A 21,563-nucleotide genomic window follows, 5' to 3' on the forward strand; every position below is an offset into this window, starting at 1 on the left:
TCGGCTCTGCGTTGAACATGGAGTCTGCTTGAGATTCTCTTATCTCTCTTTCTCTGTTTCACCTCTTCTCTTCTTCTGTCCCTTTCTCCTGCTCATATGATCTTCCCCCACCACCACCCCCAAAAAATCTATATTTTAACTTATCAAGATTTTCACAAAGTAAGAATAGTGGACTTAAAAATCAACTTTTGTGGAGAAGTTTGTGATCAATAAGAAAACATGTTTCTCTTAAAAAATGTTTTTTTTAACTCAATATAGAGAGCAAGCATGGGAAAGGGGTAGAGGGAGGGAGAGAGAACCCAAGCTCAGTCCCAAGACCCTGGGATCATGACCTGAGCCCAAATCAAGAGTTGGTCGCTGAACTAATAACTGAGCCATCCAAATGCCCCGAAAACATATTTCTGTACTTAATACCGTCATGAAGAGATTGAAATGTATTTTTCTTAATAAATTTTCACCGAGCTCAATTAGGGCAACAGCGTGGCATAGGGGACTTTATGTCAGAAAATCACTTTTGATTGAAAGTTAATACCTTCTGTGAGCTAACTTTCTGACCTTCCCTACAGTAAAATACTCTGTTCTAGAAAATAGAAGTTTTATGCTTGTCTACCAGTGCCACATTCCTTTTTCTGTTGTCTTAGACAAATTTGTTATTTTGGTCAAAATCTTTTCATATTTATCTTTCTACAAGCAGTATGTCTTTGAACAGTTTTAATACCTCTGATCTATACTTTCGATTTGGCACTTAATCATGCACTGCTCTTTGAGATACTTTATTTTCTAAAATTCTAGTCTGAAATATTATTTAATTTTTCATTTGTTTATTTTACCTATGTTCATTTTTTCCATGTTCATTTCCTTGTTTTTCTTTTGTCTTCTCCCATTGGATTGGAAAGTTGTAGATATTTTAACAGAAAATTTCACTGGGAAACAACTTTTTCTTTAAAAAGACTTATCTGGGGGGGGTGGTGTCTGGGTGGTTCAGTTGCTTGGGCATCCCACTTTTGGTTCAGGTCATGATCTCACGGTCCATGAGTTTGAGCCGCGTATTGAGCTGTGTGTTGACAGCTCAGAGCCTGGAGCCTGCTTCAGATTCTGTGTCTCACTCGCTCTCTGCCCCTCCCCCACTCACTCTCTCTCTCACACACACACACACACACACACACTCTCCTCAAAAATAAACAAATTAAAAATTTAAAAAGACTCATCTGGCCTTCATTGAAGATAAGAAGACATAGTTTTTATTATGCTATAATTTTGAATCACAACTTGCTATGACTAAATTGTGTCCAAATATCTACTTCTTAAAATATAACATTTATGCTTATACCACTACCTTAAAGGATAATTTACAACTAAAAAGAATATAATCTTGTTTTTTTCCTAACTCCCTATCATTTTAACAGTTGTTATTGATTGACTAAAGTTAATATACTGCAAAATTTTGTGAAATTTTTCAAATATTTACAGAGATTATTTTCAGAGTATTCAGTGTCTTTGTATTTGAAGCATTAGAAATCTGAAATCATGCTAAACTATGTTAATCTAATGGAAATTTGGAGAGAAACATATTATTTCCTCCCAGATTAACATTCAGTATTAAATATGTGTTGGTTAAATATAGCAGTTATTCCTGGTTATTAGATAGGTGATTTTTAAAGATCAGTTTCTGATCATCAGTTTCTGATGTTATAATGGCTAAAAATTTATTGCTTACGGTTTTTTCATATTTCTTACATTTAGATAGTAGGCATGAGCATAATTGTGTTCTAGATTATTAATTTCTTTTCTATTTTAGTTATTAGTGTTAGAAGTACTTTAGATTTGTGAAATAAATATGTAAATTACTGATATTTTATATAGTAATTATCAACTTTTTATCAGCAAACACGAGAATATAGCTCAGTACTTACGTGTAAGTAGCAGAATGGTAAGGGAGATCACAAGACTTCCCCATGTCTTAGGTGTTTGCTATATTCTAATTCTTTACATTTTAAAAAATTGAATTTGGTATATGTTACTATATTACTGTGGGTCCATAGTCCCTCAGGGTCCCAGAGACCATTTCAGGATATCAAAGAGGTCAAAACTATTTCATAACAATACTGAGATGTTATTTGCTTCTTTTACTGTATTGACATTTGCACTGATGATGCAAAAGCAGTGGTAGGTAAAACTGCTGGACTGTAGTCAAGGCAATGGCATAAAATTGTACTAGTGTCATTTATTCTTCTGTGTACTCACAGTTAACAAAAAAAGCCAATTTCACCTTAGAAATAATCTGGGGAAAGCAATAAATATTAATTTTGTGAAATTTGCACCTTTGAATACATGTCCTTTTAATATAATTGTTTGTGACAAAATGGGAGGTACACATAAAGCACTTCTGTGTTGTTGTTGTTGTTGTTGTTTTTTGAGATGTGAGGAGAATTAGCCATTCTTATTTTCACGAAATGCCATTTTTACTAGAAAATATAACTGATGGACACAGTACACTTACCAAACTTGGGTATTTGGCATATGTTCTCATCAGAAATGATGGAAATGAGCTTGTCACTTTAAGGAAAACTTTTGGCAGTATTTGTTGCCAATGATAAGATTAAGCTTTTAAGCACAACTTGGAATTTTAAATTGTATTTGCCTGGGCTTCATAGTACTTAAAAACTTTTCTGATAAAACCAGTGGTGATATTAACAAATGTGATTTTTTTTTTGATATTGTAGGTGAATATTAATATATTTAATCCTTCTCTGAAGTTTTTGAGAGTGCAGTACTTTATAAATGTGTAAAGGGGTCCTTAGAGCAAAACATTTAAGAACAGCTGATTTAGGTCCTCTACTAAAGTCAGAGGTTTCACAGTCTAAGCACTCATAGCTCCCCGTATCTCACTCTTGCCCCATTAAATTAAAATAGAAAAGAATACCTAATTTTAGTTTAAAAAAAAAAGAGAGACCTGCATATGAGTAGCACATTCTTAAGTTTTTCTACAAATGTAATTTCTCCTTTAAACAGTGGGCTTATCTATCGCTTGAATTTATTTAGGATTGTATTTATCATGATATTTACATTAAAATATATTTTTTCTCTCTTCTTCCTTTTTCTTCTATTTACTTCTCTTACCACTTCCCTTTCTCCTTTCATTTCTCCCTTCCTTCCTTTTTTTTTTTTTTTTTTTTGTGTGTGTGTGTGTTTGTTTTCTAGGTGGAGTCTTTCATTTTGGATCAGGATGATTTGGAAAATCCAATGCTGGAAACGGCTTCCAAGTTGCTCTTGTCAGGTACTGCTGATGGTGCAGACCTCAGGACAGTAGATCCAGAAACACAAGCCAGACTGGAAGCTTTACTAGAAGCTGCAGGTAGGTCTGCAGACTTTACATATGTAATTAATCTATCTAATTTTCCAAAGTTACATATAAATCTAATAAAAACTACTATGATTAGGGGCACCTGGCTGGCTCAGTCATTAGAACATGCAACTGTTTTTTTTTTTTTTAATTTTTTTTTTTTTTTTAACATTTATTTATTTTTGAGAGACAGAGACAAAGCATGAGCAGGGGAGGGGCAGAGAGAGAGAAGGAGACACAATCTGAAGCAGGCTTCAGGCTCTGAGCTGTCAACCCAGAGCCCGACACGGGGCTCGAACCCACAAACCGTGAGATCATGACCTGAGCTGAAGTTGGACACTCAACCGACTGAGCCACCACCCAGGCACCCCATAAGAGCAGTGTTTTAATTAGAGATTATATACATAGTCAAAGATTTGGCACCATATATATAAAATGTAAAGGAAAAGAAATTCTAAATCTCTGTGATTGTTAAAAAAAAATTTTTTTTACATTTATTCATTTTTGAGAGATAGCACGAGCAGAGGAGAGGTAGAGAGAAAGGGAGACACAGAATCTGAAGCAGGCTCCAGGCTCTGAGCTGTCAGCACAGAGCCTGACATGGGGCTAGAACCCACAAACCATGATATCATGACCTGAGCCAAAGTCAGATGCTTAACTGAATGAGCCACCCAGGCGCCACTCTATGATCATTTTAAATAACCATAAATAACCAGATTTCCCTCCACTTTAATTTTTCTAAAGTGTATATAAATATATTGTGAACCTTAATTGATCATTTTTTTAGCATCCTGATTTGCTGTACAGTGTACATGCAGTACATGCAAATTGCTACTTTATTATATAGCATAAAACCAACCTACTACTATTTGGTAATCCTTTCAATAAATATTTTGTAACACAGCATCTAAATATTTGAAGCACTCATGGTTAAATTTGATTTCTATCCTGAGTAAAATTATAGAATGGATTATTAAAGGGATCTTGACCAAATACAAATGAAAACATAGTAGGGGCACATGCAAGGTTCTGTTCTGGAAGATAGAAAACTATTTGTACAGAATAGTTGATACAGAATGTTAGCATTTGCCAGAAATTTGGTGTTGCTCTGGGAGTTTATGTGAGAGAAATGAGAATTGTGAAATTATTTGAAAATGTGTCGTAAGAGGAAAAGAGAATGTTTGTCCTGAAGATGGGAAACCTCAGGTTGAATGTAAGAGGGATATTTGTTTTTGTTTTTGTGCTCCCAAGAGGCAGAACCAGATTGAAAAATGCTACATGAAAGTAGATTTCAGCTGATGAAAGGAGTTACTACTAATGGAGGAAGAGTTCCTTTTCATAGGATACTAATAGTTGCCTCATTTTCTCATTTCTGTATTTATTACCATTTTTTCCCTGTTTTTTCTACAGTAGCTAGCCTCCCCCCTCCCTCCCTTCCTTCCTCCTCTTCTTCTCATCTCCCTTTCTCCTTTATTTCTTTTTTTAAATGAAATATTTTACATATAAACCCAGAGGGAATACCCATCATCCAGCTTAAACAGCCATCAGTGCGTGGACAGTCTTGTTTCATCTTAATTTGTTACCACCCTGCTGAGATCCCCTCCCCCTCCCCTCCATGTTAATTTAAAGCAAACTAAGCATTATATAATTTCATATATAAATACTTCAGTATATACTGCAAATTAAGACCTTTAAAAAAAATAACCAAATACCATTGCATATAAAGAAAAAAATAATACTAATTCCATCATTATTGCCAAATACCCTGTCAGTGTTTGGATTTCCCCACTTGTTTCATAATGGTCTTTTTTAGTTGGTTTATTTAAATTAGGATCCAAACAAATTTTTCATTTTTTGTATAAGTTTTTAAATTCCAGTATAGGTAACATGTAGTGTTATATTAGTTTCAGGTATACAATACAGAGATTCAGCAATTCTATACATAGTCAGTGATCATCATGATAAGTGTACTCTTAGTCTCCTTCACCTATTTCATATTTACATATTTTTGTATGTAAAATTATGTGTTTTTCATGTTAAAGTTTCAAGTTAATTTGAGTTCTTAATTGTTAACAGGTTCCTTCTTCCTCTTCCCCCCCCCCCTACTTATTTGTTGAATAAATAGATTTTATTTGACTCATTTTATGGCACTTGTGCATGTTGTATTTCCTGTAAATCGGAATTCAGATCCAGATATTTGACCAGATTCAAATTCATTTTGGCTTTGGCATGAACAGTTATTCATGGTGTATGTATTTCCTGTGTATCACAGAACCACTCTTGTGGTTTCATTTTTCATGGTGTAGAGATTGATCATGGTTTAAGTATCCTGAGAAAGTATGCCTGAAAAATAAGAGTTTTTGATTCTGCCTGAAAGTGCCTTTGATGCTGTCCTCATACTTGATGGTTTGACTACATATAGAATTCTAGTGTAAAAATAACTTTCAGACTATTGAAATTATTACTCCATTGTCTCCTAATTTCTGGTGTTGCAGTTCTGAAAGTTAATGCCACACTTATTTATAGTAGTCTGCTATCTCTGCAACTTTTCCTATGTCTTCCTTCTCCATATCATTAGAATTTTCGGCATTTAAAATTTTGCTCACATTTTGAATATTTTGGCTGCCCTTTACATTTCGGATTTTCTACAAAAAAAGTCTGTTTTTTTGTTTTTTGTTTTTTTCTTTTTTTAGTCAATAGCATAGCCATAAAAAGCTACACTGGAAGGTATATGTGCATGTTTTGTCAACTGGTGGGTTTCACTATGCAGTATTTATTATATATTGTAAATGATATATATTATATAATTGGTTTACTATTACAGCACAACAGTTTATTCTAAACATAGTGGCATGACATTTACTATTCCTTAGTTTCTGTAAATAAGACATGTGGGCACACAGTGTGGCTAGATTTTCTTGCCCAGAGTCTCAGGGGCTGAAATCAAGGTATCTGCTGATGAGTAGAGTTCTCATCTATAGGCTGTAGGAGAAAATCTGCTTTCAGGCTTATTGTTGTTGATAGGAGTTGTAGGACTGAGATCCTGATTTCCTGTGGACTGTCAGCTGGGGCTGCTCTTACCTTCTTGAGGTTGCCCTCATTCTTTAACATGTGGCCCAGTCCATCTTCATGCCAGCACAGTAGAATCCTTCTAATGGTAAGAATCTGATTTCCCTTTCTCCAACTAGCCTAGAAAAGCTTTGTTCATGGGCTCATGTGATAACGTCAGTCTCACTCAGATAATATTCCTGTCTTTAGGTCAACTGTGCCACATTATGTAACCTAATCATGAGGATAAAAGCTATCAAATCCACAGTCCCAAGACTGTGAGTTCACAGAGGGAGTTCACCAGAGCTGGGTAATCTTGGGAACATTGTAGAATTTCCAGTACACAGTGACTTGGTAGAGACCCTTTCATTTCTTTGAAAACTCCCCAAATGTCAGTATCTTTAAGTGTTTTCTCTGGGGTTTTTCAGTTTCTTGACAGAGACATTTACCAGTTTTTGTCTGGTGAATGATAAACCTGGCTACCTGAATTTTGGGAGCTTAGAGTGGGAAGAGGCTGAGGATCTCACTGTTTGACATGCATACACTTATTTAATCTTCATTTCCATTTAGTATAACATCTCTTTCTTATCTGTAATGACTACTAATCCTGGGCCTTTCTGGTTGGTTTCTGTAGAGAACAATCATCTGGCTGTGCTGTTTGGGAATGGAGTCTTTGAGTGTTTGACTGCTTCTCACAGTGTTCAGCTAGTCTCTCTGTATAATGACCCAAGCCTTACCCCTGTATCTGGGACCTGTACTTCCTGAGTCCTGATGGGCTGATCACCTTGTTTCTCTTTTGATATCTATGTTTCTGTTTATTCTGTTCTGCTAAGTCCATTACTTCTCTTTTTTTTTTGTCTTCATAAGTGGGAATTAGGTTGAGTAAGTCTTAGGGAAAAAAGAGAAAATAATTATCTTAAAATCAGAAGTGTAGGTAATTTTTCAATGTACTTTTTCTCATCTGTATTTTATGTAGCCTATACTGTCTTATTAGGACATTTTTGGTCACAAGTGACATGGTTCTGTTGTTCAGTTGATTAAATGTTAGAATTGGGAAAGAATCATTTGACCACATCTTTTCTGATTTTTGATCTTCATTGATTAATATTTAATAACTGGATAAGACCAGTAAAAAAAGGATCATCATAATCCAGAGTAGCTACAATGAATTCATTTTCAATCAGTGTGTTATTTGAAGGGTTACCATTTATATCTTAGGTTACTTCCTACCCAGTTATATTTACTAAAATTGTTATCTTTACTTATGAAGATATGAGAAGATAAAAATTTAATATGGAATATTTTGTTTTCACTGTTCTTTCTTTTTAAGGCAGTGGTTACTTTCTACTAAATCAGATATATCCTCTTCCCTAGTTCTCTTGCTGTTATTGACAAATAATTGTTACATAACTGATCTGAATTGGCTAAAAAATTGGAGCTATTGTCTCATGTGAAAATGCGTCTGTGGCTTTGGTTTCTATAGTGTTAGGATACTTAACTAATCATAAATATCTTCATAAATACTACTATAGCAGATTCAGACTATGGTTGGATTTTATTTTTAGTGACACAAATTATATAGTAGGTATCAGTTTTATCAGACTGAGACTGTCTTTATTCCTTGCACATCTTGATTGTAACACATACCAAATTTGATTGCTCTGACCATTTGTTATATCTAAAATCATAAAGGTTTCCTGCCAGAATTATTTTTGGTTCTATAAGATATAGTATTTGATATCTTGGGTTTTTCAGAAAGAAAAGGAGATAAGTATAAACTTTTGTAAACTTTATTATTATTTTTTAATTTATTAAATGTTTATTTTCATTTTTGAGAGAGAGAGACAGTGTGAGCATGGGAGGGGCAATGAGAGAGGGAGACACAGAATGTGAAGCAGTCTCCAGGCTCTGAGCTGTCATCACAGAGCCTGACGTGGGGCTCGAACTCATGAACCGTGAGATCATGACCTAAGCCGAAGTCAGATGCTCAACTGACTAAGCCACCCAGGCACCCCAATTTTTGTGAACTTTAAACACAAACTTATATGATGTTATTAAGCCCTTCCAATGTGAAAGGATATGTTTATTATTACCATTTGAGTGGTTTTTTTTTTGGATTGATGTCTTAGTTAATTAGTTTGCTTTAAAACCTGTGATAATGCTTCTTGAACTTTACTGTGCCTCTGAATTGGTTGGGGATCTTTTTTTAAAAATGCAGGTTTTGGATGAGTAAATCTTCGGGCCCAAAATTCTGCAGTTCTAACATGCTCCCAAATGACAGCAATGCTTTTTGTCCATGTACCACATGTTGAGGAGCAGTGATCCAAAATATCTAGGTGTTTATCTTCAAGTTGGAGCAGATGTTTTTAATCCTGGCTGTGCATTAGAATCTTGGCACTTTAAAAATATACGTATGCCTAGGCCCCACCTCTTATTTAATACATCTTTAGATGGAGGAGAGCTTAGCATCTGTATTTTTGAAAAGCTCCGCTGAGATGGGCAGCCTGGATTAAGCACCACTGAGTTAGAATAATAAAGGTTAAAGATAAATTTACTTTGTAGTGATATCTGGAAAAGCAGTAAATTATATTCATGCAGGTGGTTACTAACCAGTTCTGCTTTTGAATTTGTTTTCTTTTGGTGTTCTGAATGATTTTTAGATATGATTTTGAGTACATGTAATAAGTTATAGATGTAATTTGAAATAAATAGGTGCTTATATATAGGTTATCTTTTGTATGTATGGCCTATTATGTCTTGTTAGGCCATTTTTGGTCACAAGTGGTAGTAAGCCACCTAAACAGTTTTAAGCAAAAGTGGGGATCTACCGAAAGTATGGGGATTGTTCTGATTCCTGGCACTAAAATAACGTTATCAGAACTCTGTTTTCTGTATATTTCTCTGCCCTCCTCTCCTCTAAATGACGTATTTTGTGTGGTCTTTTTTTCTCTGTAGTCATGAAAGTGGCCAAATAGCTCATCACTCACATCTTAGCAATTTAGTAACCTTTGAACATATAGGTCCTACCAAACCAATGCAAAAGTCTGAGTGAGGACTCCTAGTTGTTCCAGCATAGGCCAAAGACCCATTTCTGGCACCAGAGAGTCACAGGGTCAGGCACTTACAGACCACATGGAAGGAATAAGATTGTTAGAGAATTGGAGAACAGTGATTTCCCAAAAGATTCCAGGCAGACAATATATATGTCAAGTGTAACATTTGAAGGTTGTTTGCTAACATATATAGAGTTAAGTAACTTGACTTTTGCTTTGTTTCTCCTTTTGGGTGTGTCCATATTGGTGTGAAAATAATATAATAGGAATAGGCAAATTATCTACGGCTGATGGTAAAGCCTTTGCAGATCCTGAAGTGCTTCGGAGGTTGACGTCGTCTGTTAGTTGTGCGTTGGATGAAGCTGCTGCTGCACTTACCCGGATGAGAGCTGAAAGCACAGCGAATGCAGGGCAGTCGGACAAGTAAGAACATTTTCTCTGTGATTGATATAAAAACGTTTTCTTAAAAGTAGCTAATGTTCACTGAGCTTTTATTTTGTGCATGGCATGGAAGTGTATATGAAATACTATATGTGATATCTCGTTTTTACTCACATAAAGCCCTAAAGCAATGGATTTTGTTTTTACTCTCATTTTACTCATGAAAAGCTCAAGGGAAGCAAATAACTTAATCAAGATCAAATAGCTGACAAGTGGCAAAGCTCAGACACCAGTGATGCAAGACTGACTTCTTAGCCAATATGTTATAAAAGAGCTTTTGCTTATTTAATAGATTTTGTTGTCTTTTAATGTTTTGGTGACAAAGAAATAAATGCTTTCTAATTAGTCATGCCATTTCTAGTTCATGTGCATTGTTCTGACCATTTTATTTTATTTAAAAAAAAATTTTTTTTTAATGTTTGTTTCTGAGACAGATACAGAACATGGGTGGGGGAGGGGCAGAGAGCGAGGGAGACACAGAATCAGAAGCCGGCTCCAGGCTCTGAGCTGTCAGCACAGAGCCTGATGCGGGGCTCTGACTCACAGACCGCAAGATAATGACTTCAGCCGAAGTCAGATACTCAACCGACTGAGCCACCCAGGCGCCCCTGTTCTGACCATTTTAAATAGCAAGGTTTTAATTTATTTGTTTTATGAATGTTCAAGAAATATCATGGATCTAGTTCCCATAATTTGAGCGTGAGTCCCAGGGATTTTATTTTTGTATCCCCTACAATTTCTTTTCTGTAGTACATTATAGTTACGGCTCAGTGAATATTTTGTGACTTTGCTATTTTAAGTTTTTCTGGTGATCTGACTCAATAAAAATCATACCATCTCATATATAAAACCAATTATGGATAATATATGAAAAATGGATATAAGCTTTAAGGAAGCAAATGGAAAAGAATTATTAATATGTTACATTTTTTTGATTACTCACAGGCTTGTTTTCCTTTAATTAAAATGAAGCCATTTTATTTATTTTAGCAGTTGCCTTTAACCAGTTGAGAAAATGGGAGTATTCTTTTATATATGGGTTTAGAGTGTAAAAAATAGCATTTAAGGATTGTCTTTTGGGGCACCTGGGTGGCTCAGTCATTAAGCATCTGACTTTGGCTCAGGTTGTGATCTCAGGGTTCATGAGTTTGAGTCCCATGTCAGGTGAGCTTGAGCCCCACTTTGGTGAGTCCCACTTCTCTCTGCCATCCCTCCCCAACTCTTCTCCTGGGATTCACTTTCTCTCTCTGCCCCTTGCTCACTTGTACCCACTGTCTCTCTTAAAAAAAAAAAAAAAAAAAAGGGGATTGTCTTTGTATAATAGTGTTTTTATGTAACATCTTTTAAGAGCATGAAAAAGAAGCTGTATAGTATTAACAAGAAAATTTGCTGTTTCTCTTGGCTCTGTATTCATCTTCATTGGTTTAGATTTTTGTGTTTTTATTAATTTACTGTTCTTCTCATAGATTGACCCTCTTTCTTTTGTTAACTTCAAGTTCTGTTTCTTAATTAACAGTTTTACTACCCTGTAATATTATTGATATTCTCTTAAATATGGTGCCTGTTTAGACTGTCAAGAAAGAAAGTTAAAAGCACCTTGAAGAGTATATTAAGGCTAGTTCAAGCAGGAAATAGAACAGAAAAATAAAAAGTCACTGATTCTTTGGCATTGAGTATATTAGAAGAACAGAGCATGTTTGTGACAATCATTTATTCAGCAAAGCTTGAGAAATATAGTGGAGTGCATTGATGTTATATGCTAGATTTTATTAGTTAAGTTTGGTGCCATCTGCCAGATCTCATAAGTTTGAAATTTGAACTGTTGCTACAGTAATTCCTATAAGCTTGTTTTAAAGCTAGCATACACATATGGAAATGTCTGAATGCAAGCCTGAATGGGATAGTAGAGTAGGGTGTGTGTGTGCCTGAGGAAGAAAGAAAATATAAGAGTCCATGTGAAAGAGAGAAAAGATGTTGTTACATAGAAATGTCTTGTAGGAAGGATTTGTCTTACATTTGTTTAAAGGTAATAGAGAACACTGGGTCTGAGGACTGTTAGTGTCCTTTAAAATGGGAAATTACGAGACAAGGACACTAAGTGTTGTTCAAGACATTGACGTAGGTAAGGGGACAATACAGTTAACAAGTAAGTAAAATATGTAACATGGCACACGATGATAAGAACTATGGGGAAAAATTGAATGGGAAAGTGCCAGGGCAATGTTTGGGGTTGGAAGTCATGGTGCATTTTTAAGAGTAGTCAAGGAGATCCTCCCTTAAAAGGTGGCATTTTAGCAAAGACCTGAAATTGGTAAGGGTGTGAGCTGTGTCTGAGAGGTCTTGCCAGAGGAACAGCAAATACAGGTATCTTAGAGTTGGAGCTTAATTAGCATTTTTTATGAAAAGCAGGAAAGCCAATCAGTGTGGCTAAAGCGGAAAGAATAAGAGTGATGAATAGGTGATGAAACCAGAGAGGTAAAAAGTAGGAGTGTGAGACCCTACCACTGGACAGATCTTGTAAGTACTTTGGCTTTTAGTGTGAGATCAGAAGCCAAATGGAGGATTCTGAACAGAAGAATGCCATGATATACTTTCCTTTAAACAAGATCTCTCACTCAGGCTGCCATGTTGAAAGAGTCTGAAGGAAAACAAAGGTAACAGCAGGGAGACTGTTCAGGAGACTTTGCCATTAATCCAGGCTAAACATGATGTTCTTGAATCTGGGTGGCAGTAATAATAAAGGGATAGAAGAGAGGTTCCATGGATGACTTCAGTACCAGAAGTGACAGGACCTTGAAAAGGATGATATAAGAATTGACTTATATTTGAAATAAAGAGAATGTTAATTAAGAGCACTGGATTTAGTGTTTTTCTTCAAATGGATTTTATCCAAAAATAGAATTTTTTAGAAATGTCCATAGTTGGAATTATTTTCGGAAGTTTATAGGGCAAACACTTTACTCTCAGTCTAATTTTCTGTTGTTCCACTTTTTCTACTTTCCTTTTGCTTGAATTTAGCATTTGCCTCGCCTGGGTATTTTTCAGATTTCGACTAAATATGATACATAAGTAAATACTTCAAAAAAGAATTTCCTTATCGTTTATTCATATTTTACTCAAAATTATATGCTTGTAACTTTCCTGTCTGATTTCCCTTTAATTGATGGAAGGATTCAAGTAGACCTTTATAATTAGTATAAGTTTTACCTGTTTTATTAAATATTTTTATTAACTTTTATATAAGTTTTCTCATGACCAAGCAAAAAGGAAGTATAATTATTACCTGTATTTTGTTCATGTGATTTTCCATAAATTTTATGTTTTAGAATTTTGGGTTTTTTCCAGTGATAGTAAAGTGGACTTTGTACTTCAGTGCATAGCTATAAACATCTTACAATGTTGATAATTCTAATTCAGTGAATTTTATGAGTAGATTTTAGTGAACTGAGTCATTTTCAGTTTTCTGTTTCTTATGGATCATATTGAAGTGATCATTCTTGTTTAGCATGACTGTCCAGATTAACCTCAAAAACCAATACTCATGGTGTGTAATTTTTAACATTTTTATATGCTGATGTTATAATATTCTTCCCTAATAGCCGCAGTTTGGCAGAAGCCTGTTCAGAAGGAGATGTAAATGCTGTGCGAAAGTTACTCATTGAAGGGCGGAGCGTAAATGAGCACACTGAGGAAGGGGAGAGCCTCCTTTGTTTAGCTTGTTCTGCTGGATACTATGAGCTTGCACAGGTTTGTAGTATCAAAATAAAGCACATGGGCTGTTTTTGTTTTTGTTTTTTAATCTGGCCTACTTAGACAAGAAATAATAAAATAAACTCAACCATTAGGCTCATTTCAACAAATTTTTGTTAGATACATGTTGTGGTTATGGGCTCTGACTATAAATCACTAGGTAGGTGTTAACGTAAACATGTTCCACATGTTTTGATGAATATATTGTTTTCTAATATCATTTAAACTTTTTCTTTCATAAGGTTTTGTTGGCAATGCATGCAAATGTGGAAGATAGGGGAATCAAAGGTGACATTACACCTTTAATGGCTGCTGCTAATGGAGGACATGTCAAAATTGTGAAGTTGCTGCTAGCTCATAAAGCCGATGTCAATGCACAGTCTTCAACAGGTTATTCATGTTTCTTCTTTCAGTTTTGTTGAATATTAGCACCTTTTGGTAATAACTATTTCACATGAAAATCATCATTAGTACAGCTTTTGCAGTGCTCTAATTATGAAGTACTGCACATTTTCCTAAGTGTATGCATTAGATTTAAAGTATAGAAATATTTTGAATAAAGTTTCTCTTTTGTGTCTGAGGATGATTACTTGGCCTTTTGAGGTTCTTTTAGATTAAATTAAACACTGGCCCAGTTAGAAGGACTACCCTCTTGGAAATGGGCTATAGTTCTTCAATCCAGGTTTCCTATTTTTCAGGGAAGAAGGGAAGGGAAGATAGGGAAAACAAGAAGGATATGGAACAAAAGGCAGGTCTATCATTGTCTACTGTTACTAAATTGTGGCCTATAGAAAAAAAAATTATGAAAACATTGTGTCCTACAATGGACATGACTTTAGTTTAAACTAACTTTATTTTTTTCTTCAAACTTGGGCATGGATGGATTTATATAAAACTTCTAAAAATTAAATGAAAATATATTTTGTGCATCTTCATGCAGGATTTTCAAATTTGTTAAATAATTGAAAGAATTTTTGTGATCTTACAGGCTCTGGTTGGAAGGGGTTTAGAAATCATTATTTTACCCAGAAGGTTTATTTTTTCCCCCTGTAACACAGGAGATTTTTATCATCAAGAAGGAATGTTTTTGAAATTATGTAGCTTTGATCAGTTAACTGATAATTGAATTTGTAGGAAATCAAATATGTATAATTAAAAGGAACAGTATGAGATGTACCTATATATGATAAATAATTATCCTCCCAACATAAAGCTTCTGAAACATTTCTCCAAATAAGGTTACAATGAACGTAACTTTTTTTTTATATGAAAAGTTAGTTTCAGAATTGCTCAGTTCTTTGATAACTCTACAGTCGTGTTAAGTGTGTCTATTTTCCATATATATTTGACCCTGATACTAAATGGAAAGAATTGGGAGTTGATTTCAGTAAGATAAAAGGCAATGGAAAGGAATGATATATATTTTCTAAATTTATTAAAATTATAGTCTCCCATTTCAGTTTTCTTCCTGATGCTAACTAAATTAGGATCTTTTTATTTTGATATTTTATGTTAATGTCTTTTTGTTTTTCTTAAAATAGGCAATACAGCACTTACATACGCTTGTGCTGGAGGCTATGTAGATGTTGTAAAGGTGCTCTTGGAATCCGGTGCTAGTATCGAGGACCATAATGAAAATGGTCATACTCCTCTTATGGAAGCTGGAAGTGCTGGACATGTGGAAGTAGCCAGATTGCTGCTAGAAAATGGGGCTGGCATTAATACGCATTCCAATGAATTTAAAGAGAGTGCCCTTACATTAGCTTGTTACAAAGGTACGGTATAAAACATTTTTTTAAAACAAAGTTTTTAAGTACATGAGATGACAGTTATTTTATATAATAGAGTTTTTAAATTAAAAAGCAAATTAAGAGGTGGCAATAGAATATGGTATGTAATTAACCTAAAAGGGTTTAAAGTGTTTCAGAGTTTAATATGTAAAATTTTAAAATATAGACTTAATATTATAAATATATGTCAATGAAAAATGACTGTTACATGATTCAGTTGCTTTATCAGAAACAGTTAATTTTAATTATGCACTGTACTTTTTAATGGTTTTTGTGTCAGAATATTTTTCATGGTTCACACGAAAGAATCCTATTGACTCCAGAAGTATTTAGCCTATAAATTTAAACGTAAATACAATCAAAGTAGCTAGAATGATCCATTAATAGGAATGTTCTTAAGCTATTTCTCATGATACTAAGAAGAAAGGAGAAAAATTGAAGAGACTAGAGGAGATTTGAGAAATGAAAAGTGGTGTGAAGAGAGTTTGAATTCTAAAGAACAATTCTAGAGTATCGTCAATACATTTCATAAAGTTAGAAGGAAGAGCTGGTTGAAAGTGAGAAAAACACGTACCCATACCTTTGTATATGTATATGTATATGTGACTATAAAAGGGGTATGTGATATTTTAAATGATGTCAATCAACCTGAAAATATTGGTAATACAGAAACATACCCTCCTTTGAGAGGGCAAGACAATTGTCTGGAAAGTGTCTTGGTCTTCAGCTAGTTAATGCTCTAGATTCTAGATTCTAAAAAAGATAACCACAGAGCCAATACTTCTCAAAGTCTACCTTTTTGACAGATAAATGGCTATTAACTAAGGAACTTTTTAAAAACCAAATTTTATGTCTGCTTTCATACCATCTGCAGCTGTGTCATCTTTGTATCATAAAATAAGTGATAATCTTGACCATTAGGTGTCAAGAAACAGCGCTTACAAGGCAAGGTACAGAGTTCAAGGAGGCACTTCCTCTCAATGGCTGAATCACTTCACCCACCAAGCTTGTGAGAGAACACTTCCTTAAATTTTACACCTAGGCCCTTGATTGCCCTACCCTAGTACTGGCTCTGGTGTTGTTTTGTTTCATTCTACTTTAGAGTGGCCAAGGTTGTGTAAGGTTATCTGGAAAAATTTCCTTTACAAACAATGGTTAAAATAACCCTTAAATACATACATGACTAAAATATAAGTTAAATGTGAAAATAAGCTCTATCTAAAGTGCTTTTGATTGGTGTTAACAGAGCTTCAGGTAAGGATGGTTAGGAAACACAGCTGAGATCCCTTACTTCCCTAGTACTGTTTGGTAATTAGGCAGAGGCTTATGTTCATTGGGAGGAGAGGAATTAAGCCTTGGGACAGCCTCTCCAGGACAGGCTGATTGATTGGGTGGCTCTCTCCCCTTTTCACAAATACTTTTGAACCCGGAACTGGCTGTTTTTACCACTTAGTCCCAGCTGGCCAGAAGAGCTTTGAGACCGGGCTACATATAACTACTCTTCCCTCTCTCCTTTGCTTATAGCCCCACCCTGCTTTCCAAGGGGCGTCTGAGGTTGGGCTTGCAGGCTTTAATTAGAAGCTGGATATAGAACTGAGCTGGTGGAGAACATCTCTGCTACTTACAAGGAACCATGGACCCTCTCCCTTTCCTCTAATTTTGGGTGAGGTCTTCTAGGACATAGATTGACAAGGAGAAGATGCGGAAGGGATAGAACTCAGGCTGAGACTGAACGTTGATGTGGATCTTTGGGAAGGGAGAATGACAGAGAGGAAAGGGAGGGAGGTAGGTAGCAAAAACAAAATATGGCAGATGCTAAGTTACTTATTGAAGTTAGTTTTAATTGTTTATGATTTTACCATCTGCTCCTTCCCCTTGGTCCTGATTGAGCATTGACTGCAACTCTTAACAAACAATATTGGAAAAAAATTAAGTCATTTTTCTATTGTTACTTGCATAGTGTCTGAAGTCCTTGTCTTTTTAACTACTTGTAAGATGTCTTTATTTGAACTGAAACATATGGTTTATTTGAAACTACATAAATGTAAATACAAGGGTAAGAGTGTGTGTGTGTATGTATATATTATGTACACATATATGTATGTGTGTGTGTATGATATCTAAATAAATGCATAAGTGTAAACTAAATGGTGTGGTTTCGAAAGTATTTTTTTATACATACAATTCCCAATTTACAGGCTGATTGTTCTTAAAAAGTCTGTGAGTTAGTAATTGAAACTTAAAACACATTTCCTCATAGAAATAACTTCAATTATTATTATCCCAGGCAACTAATTCACAAAAGCTAATTTGTTCCATACCATAAATAAATAGAGCATGCCTCAGCTCTTAGAAAAGGTTATAGAAGGGATATTTGGGATTTTAGATTTCAGTGACATCTTTGCTCAGTTGCATTGGGGTTGCAGTAGCGGCAACAGGGTAAAAAGTAGAAGAGTAAGAATCACTTGTATAATTTATGTGTGACAGTTGAGGGTGGCTTGTAGCTGACTTTAGTGTTATGCTTATAAATTTATTGCTATAAGTTAAATATAACTTTTTAAAATACTGTAACTTTTTCTTACTTTTTTTGGAATAATAAAATATCTTATAATAATCTTACACATTTTGGTTTAGGACACCTAGAGATGGTGCGATTTCTTTTGGAAGCAGGGGCAGATCAAGAGCATAAAACAGATGAAATGCACACTGCTCTAATGGAGGCTTGCATGGTAAGACTGGTGAAATACATACATGAAATGTATCTGTCTATTTCATAAAGACAGTGCTAGCGTATGTTGAGGACCTTATTCTTGAGTTCAAAGATTTGTTTATTATAGATTTATTGTAGAACAGAACCTCAGCTATCTGAATTGTGACCAGTGTTCAGAGCCAGTTGTACAATATTAACTTCTACTAAAGATGCTTTCTGGAGCTTTACAGAACTACTTTTATTTTCCTAGTCTCCCATAACTATGCTGGTTTTACATAGTTGGGACAAAAAGCAACTATTTAAAAAATTGATCAAGGATATTAAGAAGAATATAAACCACCAGTATGCATATAATACTAAGCATAGCAAACACATCAAACCAAAAATGTAACTTCTGAAAAATTTGAAATTAGAGTGTTATTTGTGTAACATAATTCCCCCTATATGAATGGTGTTTTCTGAGCTTTTAATTCCTTTTGTAAGAACTCTCTTTTTAGAGTTTGTACTTAAGAACAGGTAATAATAGTCCTCTTAAACTTTTGTATCTCAGTATATGATTTGTGGCATAGAAATGGATCAGAATAACATTGTAGACAGATTTACAAGAAAAACATGCCAAAGATGGAAAAAGGCACCAAATGAATTTAAGTTTCTTATCTCAACTTCCCTTCAGAGAATGATTATTGAAAGGATGTTAAATTTTAATTACTAATTTTTAAAAATATTAGGTAACTAATTAAAACCTGAGTTATCTTTGTTTTCTTTATTGTCATGCTAATATTTCCTTTAGTAAATTATCCTTTGAAGAAACATGAGTTTTCTTTCAAGGTCTTAAGTTTCCATCTGTTAAAATTAGGATAATATCCTTCTCTCGGGTTGTTGTGAGGATTAAATGGTATAATGCATATAAAACACATCAGTAATATCCCCATGATAAGGAACTTAAAACATCCTTGTGACCACCACTAGATTAGAAGGTATATAGATTAAGAAATTAAAATAGAGCATTTTGGAGACCTAATCAGTACGTACTGGAAGTGTTATAAATAGATGAAAGATATTAGGAGTGGCCCGACATTTCAAAGCTTGCTAAGAGAATGGGGTTTTAAACTGGACTTTAAAAGAAATGTAGGAGTTGACTATATATGGAGGTAGAAAATTCTGAGCCGAAGGAAGGCAAAGTAACCATTGTAATGGGGCATTAAAGTTGTGTAACATGGCAAGCACAGAGGTAAAAATGGGTGTGATGTGTACAAAAAAAGATGAAATGTCTGTGAGGTAATATATAGAAGGAAAATTTATATTAGAGGTTAAAAAAAAAATTAGAGTGTCTTGGAGTTGCCAGTAGTTAGGAAAGCTGTTGGAAAGGGAGACCAGCAAAGGGGACAGAAGATAGAACTCCTTTCTCTTTTAATTTTTACTGGCATTTAAATGTTGAAAAACAAAAGGAAGTACCATCTACATATTGTGTTCCCTTTCCCCTAACACATTATCTACAATTCTCTACCTTCTCCAAAAAATACTGCCAATTTTTTTCCTGCCTAATCAAAAGTTTGCTTCTCTTTAAGGTTTCGACGAAAATTGTACTTTCCCTTTCTAAACATTATCTAGTTAGCATTTAAGTATATACCATGAGGTGCTGATGTTATTTCATAGTAGTCTTTTGTTTCATGTACTTAATGTCTTTTTTTTCCCCTAATGGTTAATAAGCTTCTTCATTGAAGGAAGGTATTATTTTTCTACATGTTTCATAGCCTCAACCTCTATTTCCCCATCTATGCCACAGAAATACAGATAGGTCTTAATTAATACTTGATTTCTCATCTGCTAAATGTAGATTTATTATTCTTATTTGACTGTCAGTAAACCTTCATTGTACAGTAATTGAGAAATCTTCATATTTTTAACAATTGTTTTTAATGGTGCTGATTTAATTTTTTTAATTGCATTGTAATTAGGATGGCCATGTTGAAGTAGCTAGGTTACTTCTTGACAGTGGTGCCCAAGTGAACATGCCTGCTGATTCATTTGAGTCACCATTGACTTTGGCTGCATGTGGTGGGCATGTGGAACTTGCGGCTTTACTTATTGAAAGAGGAGCTAGCCTGGAAGAAGTCAATGATGAAGGTTATACACCACTGATGGAGGCAGCTCGTGAAGGACATGAAGAAATGGTGGCATTACTTCTAGGCCAAGGTAACCATACCAGTGAAAACAGTAAAGCATAAATGTGTAAAACATAACATTATAATAGTACAAAACTGGGTTTTTGTATTTTCTCTTTCTAGTAGATATGTAACAAGATGTTGTCACAAAAACAACGTATTTGCTTTGAAAATAGCTTCCATACTGTGCTAAACAAAATCAAATAGACTGCTTTAATATAGAACTTTTTAGGCATCGTGTGCTTTGTGAATACAAGCAGAGAACTGGGGGTGAGGTAGGGGTGTAGATTATGTAGAGGCATATATGAGATTTGACATTTCTCAAAGTGGTATATTGAGAGAATTTCTCTTGGGGCAGGATACCTATTAATAAATATTTGATATATCTAGGGTTTCATGGGACACAGTATGGGAAATCCTACCATAAGGATGAACTTGAGGAGAACGTAAGAATGTATTTATAAGAAGCTGTAAAAGAATCGGCACACAGTAGACTTTTCTTTTGAGAAAAGTGAAATGGTTACTTTGCGGTATTAAGCCATATTCAGTTTAGAAGTAATCTCCTATCTCTCTATATATTTGTAGCCAAGTTTTATATCTCTTTTAGTAGTAAGGTTTTTGTTCGGACAAATTTAAGAGGAGTGGAACATTAAAAAAAGCATATTGGCTATAACTTTAAAAGCAGATGTATTGTAGCACACTTCTTAGGTTTGAATCACAAGTTTCTAACCTTCTGTGCCTGAATTTAGTCTTCTGTAGGGTTGCTGTGAAAGTTCATATATCTATATCTGTAGATATAGAAATATAGGCACACTTATGTGCCTTCTGGCTGAATAAATCTTACTCCAGCTGTGTGCATCAAATGTAGACTTGTGGATGTATTTTTAATAACTTTTTCTTTATTCGTACTGCCTCTCAGTAGGGGAGAAGCACTATATTTAGTAAAATAATGTAAATGTTTATTTTTGAAGTATAGTTTATTAGGAAACAATCATGTTTTGCTTATCTCTGGAATAAGTTAGTGAGTTCCTTAAAATAATTAGAATTTTCATTCTAGGAGCAAATATCAATGCACAGACAGAAGAAACTCAAGAAACTGCCTTGACTCTGGCTTGCTGTGGAGGCTTTCTGGAAGTGGCAGACTTTCTAATAAAGGCAGGAGCTGATATAGAACTAGGGTGTTCTACCCCTTTAATGGAAGCTGCTCAAGAGGGTCATTTGGAGTTAGTTAAATACTTACTAGCTGCAGGTAGGCATTTTTGC

General features: G+C 34.7%; 1 protein-coding gene across 8 annotated transcripts in view; it reads left to right on the forward strand.

Moving 5' to 3' along the window:
* ANKRD17 (ankyrin repeat domain 17) overlaps positions 1 to 21,563 on the forward strand; it is a 162,840-nt gene that overhangs the window by 77,261 nt on the left and 64,016 nt on the right. For all 8 annotated transcript variants that reach the window (XM_027058172.2, XM_027058173.2, XM_027058176.2 and 5 more), the window contains exons 2-9: positions 3,202 to 3,355; positions 9,711 to 9,867; positions 13,485 to 13,632; positions 13,878 to 14,025; positions 15,177 to 15,410; positions 18,060 to 18,154; positions 20,094 to 20,331; positions 21,358 to 21,549. In XM_027058172.2, coding sequence (XP_026913973.1) covers positions 3,202 to 3,355; positions 9,711 to 9,867; positions 13,485 to 13,632; positions 13,878 to 14,025; positions 15,177 to 15,410; positions 18,060 to 18,154; positions 20,094 to 20,331; positions 21,358 to 21,549 — 1,366 coding nt within the window. The remainder of the gene's footprint in view (positions 1 to 3,201; positions 3,356 to 9,710; positions 9,868 to 13,484; positions 13,633 to 13,877; positions 14,026 to 15,176; positions 15,411 to 18,059; positions 18,155 to 20,093; positions 20,332 to 21,357; positions 21,550 to 21,563) is intronic.

This window comes from Acinonyx jubatus, chromosome B1, assembly GCF_027475565.1.
Source record: "Acinonyx jubatus isolate Ajub_Pintada_27869175 chromosome B1, VMU_Ajub_asm_v1.0, whole genome shotgun sequence".
In the NCBI taxonomy this organism is placed as follows: Eukaryota; Metazoa; Chordata; class Mammalia; order Carnivora; family Felidae; genus Acinonyx; species Acinonyx jubatus.